The sequence below is a fragment of the Apium graveolens genome, chromosome 3, assembly GCF_009905375.1.
Source record: "Apium graveolens cultivar Ventura chromosome 3, ASM990537v1, whole genome shotgun sequence".
NCBI classification, from domain to species: Eukaryota; Viridiplantae; Streptophyta; class Magnoliopsida; order Apiales; family Apiaceae; genus Apium; species Apium graveolens.
This window is the reverse complement of record NC_133649.1, coordinates 20073116-20083938: the sequence shown is the minus strand read 5'-3', so window position 1 is coordinate 20083938 and position 10823 is coordinate 20073116. Positions and strand designations below refer to the sequence as shown.

General features: G+C 33.4%; 1 protein-coding gene across 1 annotated transcript; it reads left to right on the top strand.

Moving 5' to 3' along the window:
• The first annotated feature begins 3662 nt into the window (after nt 1-3662).
• On the top strand, nt 3663-9922 carry LOC141711930 (rhomboid-like protein 15). Its single transcript, XM_074514656.1, has 13 exons — nt 3663-4000; nt 6059-6224; nt 6346-6649; nt 6734-6766; nt 6850-6941; nt 7068-7141; nt 7434-7525; nt 7637-7706; nt 8439-8617; nt 9016-9070; nt 9154-9210; nt 9338-9412; nt 9494-9922. Exons 1-13 carry the CDS (start codon nt 3977-3979, stop codon nt 9497-9499), a joined length of 1227 nt encoding a protein of 408 aa, XP_074370757.1. The 5' UTR covers nt 3663-3976; the 3' UTR covers nt 9500-9922.
• The last annotated feature ends 901 nt before the right edge of the window (nt 9923-10823 follow it).

The window sequence follows — 10823 nt, the reverse complement described above, 5'->3', positions numbered from 1 at the left end:
TCCGGGTATGGATCACTGGAAAATGATAACTAAAGTGCTTAGGTACTTAAGGTATACGCGTGATTATGGATTTTATTACACAAGATATCCCGTTGTACTAGAAGGGTATAGTGATTCAAACTGGATAAATGGTGTTAAAAGATTAAAGTCCATAAGCGGCTACATTTTTACACTAGCAGGTGGAGCGATCTCATGGAAATCTTTAAAACAAACGGTTGTGACCAAATCTACGATGAAAGCTGAGTCTGTTGCTTTGGATAAAGCAAGTGAACAAGCTGAATGGTTGCGCCAATTTTTAGAAGATATTCCAAGATGGGAGATGTCAGTGCCACCACTTTGCATACAATGTGATAGCACTGCAGCGATTGGTACAACCGAGCGTGTACTATATAACGGAATGTCGAGGCATATTCGTCGGTGGCACAATTCCGTTAGACAACTACTCTCAATTGGAGTTATCACTATTGACTATATCAAGTCAAAGGATAACATCGCGGATCCGCTAACCAAAGGGTTAAATAGAGAGTTAGTTGAGAAATCATCGAAAGGAATGGGACTAAAGCCCATAACAAAAGTTGATACAAAGGAATCCCAACCTTGTTGACTGGAGATCACAAGATCTTGGTTTAAAGGGACAACCTAATTGTAAAGACTTAATGAGATAACTTTGGGGGTTCTACTCCTGGGTCCATTCCTATGATGAAAACAGTGATAAAATATGGAAAAAGCTAATGTAACATCCCACATCGATAATAATAAGAGTGTTTAAGACCTCTATAGATACAAGTCAACAACTAATGTGTACCAAATCTCTAGCTTTTTCGGACTGACCTGTGGTGGGTTGTTGGGTCTGGTACGTATTCGGTTGTGGGTTTGGGTGTTATAAATTGTATCAGAGCTCTGCCTGGCCGGAAGTGCAGAGGCACTGCCCGGGTTTCGTATGTGTGTTTGTGAGATCGACGAGGACGTCGATCCTATAAGAGGGGGTGTTTGTAACATCCCACATCGATAAGAATAAGAGTGTTTGAGACCTCTATAAATACAGGTCAACAACTAATGTGTACCAAATCGCTAGCTTTTTCGGACTGACCTGTGGCGGGTTGTTGGGTCCGGTACGTATTCGGTTGTAAGCTTGGGTTTTATAGCTAAGCTATGCTTTTAATGATCCTTATGTGTCGATATATCAAACAATAATATTTTTATATTATTTTAGAGATCACCTATGTGAGAGAAGTGGGGTCACTTTAAGAAGGAATTGTTGGGGCTAATTCTGGGAAAAACTCACAGAACCAGGCTAAAGCTCAAGACCAAAATGGGCTTAATAGTTAGAACTGAACAAATATAGGAAAGACTCCAGTGGGGGATGTATCATCATTTCACAATACAGAAGGGCAATTCCAGGTCAACGCGATATTGTAACTCTAGAAATGTAAATATGTTCTTACAAGGGAAGGTTCAAGGGGTAACACCTACCTATCATATGTTGGTTTCTGCTGTGATTTTCTATCTCCGTGTCAGAAGAGTCATTTTGCAAAGTCAATTTTTATTCATGTGGGGGATTGTTGGAAAATATTTAAATAAAAATTTATTTGCATTTATTTTATTTGATTTATAACTCGTGTATTTTAAATTTTTGTAACTCTTATATTAATGTCATGATTTTAATTTGATCATTAATTTTGATGTTACAAAATTGAATATTTTTGTAAGTTACAAGATCATTTCCCCTATAAAAAGAGGCCTTGCCTCATTTGTTTGATAGACACAAAAACAAAACACAAGCATCATTTTTCTTGCATTCATCTTAGAGTTTAAGGTTCTTGTTTCTGTGAGATCGAAAGTAATATTTGTTCAGCTCGTAGAAGGCGGGTCTTGTAGTGCTGAACACTAACTTTGTTTGTTGTATCCTGGGAGACGGAAGCCGCATCACCTTCAAGTACACACGGAATGGGTTAATTTGTTTTAAGGATAGCGTGGTGCTCACGTGCCTTGAACAAGTCTTTCGATACTTTAATCTTGTATTCTTGATTTCAGGGAATTTCCAAACTATACTCCCTACACCATCTAACCCGGGTCGAGTATGATCAACTAATATATATTACAATTTTTAGCTTGACTACAATGATAAACATTAATATGAAATTTTTAAATTTTTCGCTAGCTAGCAATAAAAATAAAAAAAAAAACTACCCCAATATTTAACGAAAAATATAAAAAAATTTATGCAAACTTCTTATAAATAAATATGGTAAACTAAATGACAAACTTTATAATCAAATATTAATTATAATTTAATTCAAAATTAATGTTCCACGATGAACGTGATAAGCATATATCAAGTTTTTGGTCCTTATATGAAGAGTTATGTAATACTTATATTGGATAACTCACTACAAGTCATGCAATCTATCTTTGATTATATCACACAATTATATCATATATTTTTTTGATTAAATTTTTTTAAATATGTTTGTTCAACAAGTTATTTAGAATTAAATGTAAAAATTAAAACAACGCGTGTTCTATAAGGTTTCTGACATCAATACGTGTTACATAGTGTACTTCCCATATATACGAGATTTTCAAATGGAAACTCATACTTGATATGCTATTGTAAAGTGGCATTATATGTAAAATTAATCATGACACTAAACAAATAATGCGTTATTAGTTGGTTATTATTGCAATTTTTTTATAAGTGTTACAAACATTTAGTTGCAAAGCTCTGAAATTTACTTATATTATAACACTTCTGGACCAAGGTGTTAAATGAAATAGTAGTTTCACATAAATTAACTCTACAAAAAAATAATCAATTAAATTTAAGATTGTATCATGTACATATGTATATACGTAAGACATGATTCATACATTTAAGAGAATTAAGAACGTGTGCTAAGGTTTAATCTTACGTGTATATCCAATTTTATATTTTACAAATGGATTATCATTACGTGAAAACCACATCAAATAATAAATGTTCATGTTATACATGGATGATTATGCGGAAATAAATATTTTCTTATATTTAATTATTTTATTTGATAAATTTAATTTCATCTTATAAAGAATTAATAATTTTAGAAATAAAAAACCATTGGGTAATTTTTATAGTAAAGATATGTATCCAAAATGTATAAAATTTAATCAAATTAATAAAAAAATATTTGTCAAAACAATATGTAATCTTAGAAAATATAACATAAATAAATCATAAAATATCAAAATAATTATTAATCATATTCTCGTTATAAACTAATTGTGATATATATATAGATGGATACGTGTCTCGCACGGATTTTTACGCTAGTTTAATATTATAATACATCTGATTTTTATTCTGATTAGTTCTTCCGATTAATCCTACACTTTCAATTAATCTCAAATAGGTAACTCGATCGATTTTTCCCGATTCCGGATTTTTACAAATACTGCTATGAGCTGAATTATAAATTGAAAGCAAACAGAGCCTATATATGTATTTATGATTATAAATTTAGTAAAAAGAATTTGTTTACAAAAATGTATTAATGTGTACGAATGGATGAAATCCATCAGTCGAAGTTATAAGAAAAATAAGACTATTTTAGTGACGGTACAAAGAGAGATTGAAAATTATTGATTAAAAATAACCCTGAGACCTTAGTCATCAATTTAATTTCTTGGAAAGAATGCCCTCTTGTACCACAAAAAAAAAATTACAATCGAGATTTGCGAGACATCCTGCGCCCCCCACTCGATTCACGTGCCTTGGCCCGTTTCCAGGTTGCAAACTTGCACGCAACCAAGCCCAGAAGTAATAATCGGGTTAGTAATAAGCCCGGATCGACCCGGATCGACCCGGATGTACCCGAATTCGAACATAAGCTAGAGAAATCTTCTACCATCCGCAAAAGTGAAGAGAGGAGTTTATAGGACACAGCTTGCTACAAATACAAAATTAAATCGAAGCTACTGATCAAACAGATTACACAAAATGAGATCAAACATTGTTACTGAGGTACTCTCTCTCTCCATGTATTTATCTCTCCGTAGTTATAAATGCACTTGTTCGTAGATATATGGAGCTAGAATTTGTTTTACTTGGTCAATTTCTGTTTCTCAACTGCGTGATTAATTTTGTGCTTAGTATGATCATGGTATTTGTTGACTGACTAATGTTGTGGACTGAAAAACCCTAGTTCTTACTTCTAATTAGATTATCGTTACTTCAAATTATCGGAAGAGTTACGAAACGAGGCTTTTAGTAGATTCTAGTTTTACGATGAATAAAGGGCATGGAGATAATGCATATGTTTTAACTTTATTTGATGTGTCAGCCTCAATGTTAGCTAAACATTGGTTCTCTATATTATTTAGATACATACAGTAATGCTATCCGGTTATATTGTGCCACTAATATTCCGTGTAATAGACTTTAAGTAGATGGGGACAGGGAAGTGACGATTAGATCTATTACCTTTTGACATAGGGGAGGGAGAACGATTTTGCCACCAGGGGCATTTCAGTAGGCTGCGTATCCTCAAATTTGAGCATTTTTATGTCTGCTATTAGGTGTAGATGTTGGGGCCTTGTTTGTTTTGATGTAGCTGTATATATACAAGTTACTTGTAATTTTAATGGGTTACAATGTTTGGACTAATGAATTGTAAGTTGGATAAAGAAACTTCAAGTTGCCATGTTACTAGGACATAACTAGTTAACTACTTAATGACCTAGACCCCCCCGATCACCACAATTGACGTAGTAATGCAATTTGTTAAATGATCACCACACACAGTTACATAGTCACCACAAGATATGTTACTTGGACTCGGTTAGAAGTGTCCAACATGAATATGTGTCCAAGTATTGAACTCGGCAACATTTTGAAAAATAGACATGATTTTGTCCCAGAATAAGTGTCCATGTTCGAGTGTCGAGTGTCCGACACATGTATTCGAAAGTAAATGAAGAGTCCGAGTAACATAGACCACAAGTAACACATTCTCACATTGCTAAAGCACGGGTTATTTTTATTATATATTTAATTTGCACATTTGTGATAATGGTACCTGTATTATAAAATGTATACATATTTCCTTATTATTATTATCTTTCCAAGTATTTCGCAAGAAAAAACGGACCCCCCCCTCTTCCTTCCTAGATAGAGATGGTCCACTTGGTCAACTGCAACCAAATGCAGTCCGTATCTTGAAAATATGAGTTTCTAAAATGGACAAAAGAATAGGATTAATTAAAACAGACAACAGGAATGAAAAGTAGTATGCGGAAATTTTCTTATATGTTACTTTTGGTATAGGTCCCAACTCCTAATACTATACTCATATATAAATAGTTGGAAACTATTATATTTGACTAGAATGGTTTAGATTTTCTTTGCTGATTTCATCAATTATTTCATCTCAAATGTAGGACATTATTTGTCATCTTGTCAAGTGTTTATATTATCTTACCAAACGGTCAATCAGTTAATTTTGTTGCATTTCGCAAGATCTTCAATGCTAGAATTAACCTGCTTGTTAGCCCTTTTAAACTTGTAACTTATCAGTATCCAGTCTACAATTATATGTTTATAAAGCCAACTACACACTATTGACTTTATTAATGAATTACATGATTTTTCAAGTTACCACTTCATGCATACCCATTTCACCCACCACCCACTCCTCCACACACACACACACACACATATAATTCTAATCGTAAGTGTAACGAAATATTTAATAATATGTTAAGTTTAAAAGGAAGTATGAATATATGATGTCAAGTCTATGATAATTTGCTTGACTAAATTCTAAGTATAGAATTCTAAATTTTCTGCTTATACTCAAATGTGCACTCCTTAAAATGCATTTGATTTCAACCTATTGAAACTTCATGTCAAACACGTTTGCCTGCGTGTAAAATGGAAATATTCTTATACAAGGCACCAACTCTTCTATGTCATTAATTGTAGTTTGATAATGATGGGAATAATAGCAAACTGTCATCATTTAAGATTTTGACTTTAATCTTATATTCTCTTTGTTTCGGCTCCACTTTCATTTTTGCGTAGGCGGGACTGCCTACTAGGATAGGGCAATGGTGGGAAGGCATTCCGTTCCTTACTTCTGTAGTGATTATAGTATGTGGGGCTATATATTTACTCTGTCTTCTGGCTGGATATGACTCCTTCGAGGAAGTATGTTTTTTACCTGTTGCTGTTGTGACAAGGTTTCAAGGTATGTACCTTATTTTAAAGCTAATAGCTTCTTTATGGTGCTGAGTTGGTTTATATTTTTCCGCTTTGAATTAGATTTGTACTTATTTGGTCGGTGAATCGTCACCCTTTTATTAATGCAGTTTACAGGATTTACAGTTCTGTACTATTTCATGGGTCGCTACCGCATGTGCTATTTAACATGTTGGCATTTGTTCCGCTTGGTTCCGAGTTGGAGAGGATCATGGGATCCATCCGCTTGTCGTACATCACAATTCTGTTGGCCACAAGCAACGCTCTATTGCATCTTCTTATTGCCGCTTTGGCAGCCCATATCCCTTTTTACCCTTATCCACATTTCATGAATGAGTGTGCCATTGGTTTCTCAGGAATACTGTTTTCTATGATCGTTGTAGAAACAAGTCTAAGTGGAGCTCAATATAGGAGGTATTTACACTTTTTATGAATTTGTAATAGCGGTAAGATCTATATCTTTATTTGAAATTTGACGATGATTTTCTGTTGTTGCAGTGTATTTGGACTATTTAATGTGCCTGCTCAATGGTACATGCAGTGACTTATTTGTGTATAACTTTATTACCCTGTGCATTCCATCCTTCAAATCTTTTCTGTGTGCACTTTCTTAGGTATGCATGGCTCTTATTGGTTGTGTTCCAGCTTCTCATGTCCAATGTGTCATTACTTGGACATTTATGCGGCATTTTGTCTGGATTTGCCTGTATGCTTTTGCAACCTACTTTCAACCCCCCTTATTATAAAAACAAACGCGCGCACACACACACACAGTTATCTCATAAGCTTTTTGTGGTTGATTTGTTTTTCAACATTTTCTTCCTTGTGGCAGATACTTATGGGTTATTCAACTTTCTTGTTCCTGGACCATCTTTCTATTCATCAATTGAATCCTCAACATGGCTCGTGAGTACTTGCAGCGTATCAGTTTTTTATGATTTGTTGATTTCAAAATTGTATGATGTTAACGAAGGAAGCTGAAGATATTTTAGGTTTTGTTTCATTTTATACTTTCCCAAGAAGACATGCTGCAATTCTTCTGATAATGAGACTACAAACAATATAATATTTTTCTCTCTTATGTTCAATTTATATGCAGTCATATGATTCACAGATAGTTTACATCTCCACTTTTTTTAGCTATAGTTTTTAAGAATGTTGCTGCTGATTGTTAAAGGGCATATCTAATTTTGTACAGTCAACCTGCATAAGGAGACCAAAATATATAATGTGCACTGGCGGAAGCCCTTCAGGATATCTTCCGACATATTCAAATCAAAATTTATCCAGGTAATTCTATAGTTTAACTTTTAAATTGTTTTCTTCCTTTTGTTTATTTGTTTAGAATGAAAGACAACCCTAAAAAGTGTTTTTATTTTGCGTTTGTTTGAATACTATAAGTGGTTTACTCTCCGGAAATGTATGGAGGAACCTCTCGTCATGGATGCCACAAAGAGAGACTTCTGCTCAGGTATCAAGCAGACTTCTATAAATCATCATTGGTATAAGACAGTACTATGTGGCATTGCATGTTCGTGCACACAACACACGGCTACATGAAAAAATAATGAAATTTTGTCACAATTCTAATCTTCGTTATTGATTTCAATTCAAAAAAGTTTTTTCTTATTGTTAGTAGAGGCTCCACCTACCTTGCTCTTTGTATTTTTTTACTGTCTCTAGTTGTGCCTTTACTGTACTTCAAAAACACAAGAACAGCCTCAAAAATCATATCTGCAATTAGATATATAAAAATAATGTTTTATCATCCCTTTCTCATGGCACCTGTATTAGAAAAGAGAGTTTCTCATCTTTTCAACAAGTAATACATCTACATGGTAGATACTAGAGAACCTGGTAGTAAATTAGGCATTGAACCAAGAGAATACTAAAAATCCAAGCAACAGAACATCTCAAATAAGGTACTTAATATAGATGAGATACGAGTACGGATAAACTACTAAGCTATGAGATCAAGAGCCATAGATGCATGTATGGTATTAACGTCAGAGTTGCATCCTATCTATTGGAGCCGGATATAATTTGACTTGAGGTGTTGAGGTGTATTTGGTATTGACTGGTATCTGGGTCATTGATGCATGTAATAGACGTGATACAGCGGTTATGCAAATAAGCAATTTGATTAGCCTCATTTTCTTTGTTTCAGTCCTCACAATTTAGTAATCTTAGTTATCATATGCAGTCAACAGGTGATAGCAGGTTCCCTGGGACAGGTAGAACTCTTGCTTCTGGACGGAATACAAATGCTTCTACCATAAACTCTGACCTGAGCTTACAAGCTAGACTGTTGGATAGTAATAGCAGCCCAGACAATACATTAAACACAGAAGTTGTAGCTGGACAGCCAACACTTGATGGGAGGTACTACAAATAGTTGTTGTAATAATTAAGTTGAGGAGTTCCTATAGGTATACTCTTTATACTCAGGCTATATTGTTTTCTTCTGCTTTAGAAGAAATCACTGCTGCTCTTATATTTTGTTTGCTCTTTATTAAAATAATCAGTGGAAGTACGAAATAACAATCAACAAAGCATGAAAGATGCAGATTCTTCTTTCTGGGGTGAAATCTCATGTTGGCTTCAGATAAAATAACTGCTTCATAGACATCACAGTAGATTTCTTGTATATTTTCTGTAGTTTTAACAATTTAGTACCTGTTTAATTTTCGTAACGAAACAATGGAATCGTGCTTGATCATAACAAATTATTATTGAAAGTTTATGTATTTGTAATTAAAAGCTAGTCCGTGACCTTGTAGGAGGCAAGTGGTAGAAAACGTCGCAGCAGCAGATACAGGACTTCAAGGCCACCAGGTTGAGAAGAGTTAAATACTCGCACTTTAATTTTAGGCTACCTGGTGTTTGACAAATCTTGTGTACTTGTATCGTATTTTCAGGTTCCAGTTGTTTCTGATGTAGAGATTCAAAAACTTGTAGCAATGGGGTTTGAAAGGGTAATATCAAAAGTAGTGTTTGCTTATTTACTAAAGCTACTTTCATTCTTCGTTCCTTGATTTATCTTTTGATATTGCGTTTGATTAGTTAAGTACTTTTGTAAGAGTTTAGCCTTTTTGGGAGCAGACACAGGTTGAAGTTGCACTGGCTGCCGCTGATGGGGATCTAAATGTAGCTGTTGAGATACTCATGAGCCAAGAAGTGGGTGTTTTTGACCTATACTATAAAAAAATTTAGTGGTTTTGCTCTTTTATGACTTGGTGATTTTTTCTGACCAAGCAGGGTTAAATGGCAGAGAAGGCATAATCACCAAATTTTCAAAGAACCTCCTTACCATTAAAAGCTTCTACATGTTAATTTGGTTTGGTTGCCATTGAAAATCTATACCGGGAACCTTTTAGTTCAGTCTGCAATTTTAACAGTCACCTGAAATTTCTATATGCTTATACCAGTTCTTGCTTAGGTCCATCGTTGTAGGATGTAAATGTAACTTAGACACAGTTATGTGAAACTTGAAACAAGTAGTTGAAAATTTGACTCAAATTTAGACCATCCTGTTGAGTCATCCATGCCTTAACTAAAGGGACCAGAAATCCTAGAGATAATTTACATACATGTAGGCATCTAAACTTGTATCTTTTGTGTTTAGTTGTCTACAAATTTGAAGTTATATTTGGCTCGTCAACATTAATTTTCACTCCTTATTAGATATGAGCTATCATCTTATTTCACTTAGGTTCCTAAACCGATAAACTAATCAAAATCTTCATCTTTTTACTAATTTTACATAAACCAGTATTTTAATCATATATTTCGTTGCTATCAAATTTTTTGAGAAATCTTGTTTTTTCTCTGTATATATTTTAACCAAAATGTTGTATTGCTTAGCAAAAACCGAAATAATACCAAATTTATCATTATCAAATCAAGTAGCTGATGTTTAAAACGTGGAATTTGGAAAGCTAAAATTCTTTTTCTATTCAAATTATACCAACATGTAATTAAAAATGCTCTAATAAAGAAGCATTATTTATTTTTTATTTTCGGAAAAAAGTAAATATAAATGGTATCGATCACAACCCTTTACTCAAAATATTACTCCATCTAGCCTATCGAGGAAATGCATGATTTTTTTTTATTTTATAATCCCTCAATAATTTTTTAAGTGATTTTTTTTTTCGGTTGCTAAAATCATCATTGCTAAGTCTCACTATTACATTAAAATAATGCATAATTATAATTAAAAAATTGAGAACAAGACTCATCCGAAACTTTTGTTTCAAAAAATACTCATTTGTAAGATATATATATTTTATCTACTCCAAAAAATAATAAGAAATTTGATATTTTTATTCGGTGTCTTAAAATTGTAACTATATGGTAACTAGGGCTGTCAAAAAAATTCGAAAAATCCAAAATCCGTCCGAAAAATTCGCACCCGTATCCGAGAAAAAGAGGATATTATCCGTATTCGAAATTAAGCAAATATTATCTGTATCCGAATCCTGGATATTCGAATCCGAAATCAAATAAGTATATGATATTTAAATTATAAAAATAAATAATTATATATAATGTAAGATTTATTCGATTAGTTTATAGTGTGTATATA

What these genes read in the sequence shown, in the direction of transcription:
- LOC141711930 (XM_074514656.1), top strand. Translation starts at nt 3,977, where the DNA reads ATGAGATCAAACATTGTTACTGAG. An exon ending in AGTGGAGCTCAATATAGGAG is followed by an intron (nt 6,650 to 6,733) that starts GTATTTACACTT and finishes CTGTTGTTGCAG; the next exon opens with TGTATTTGGACTATTTAATG. An exon ending in CAGCCAACACTTGATGGGAG is followed by an intron (nt 8,618 to 9,015) that starts GTACTACAAATA and finishes GTGACCTTGTAG; the next exon opens with GAGGCAAGTGGTAGAAAACG.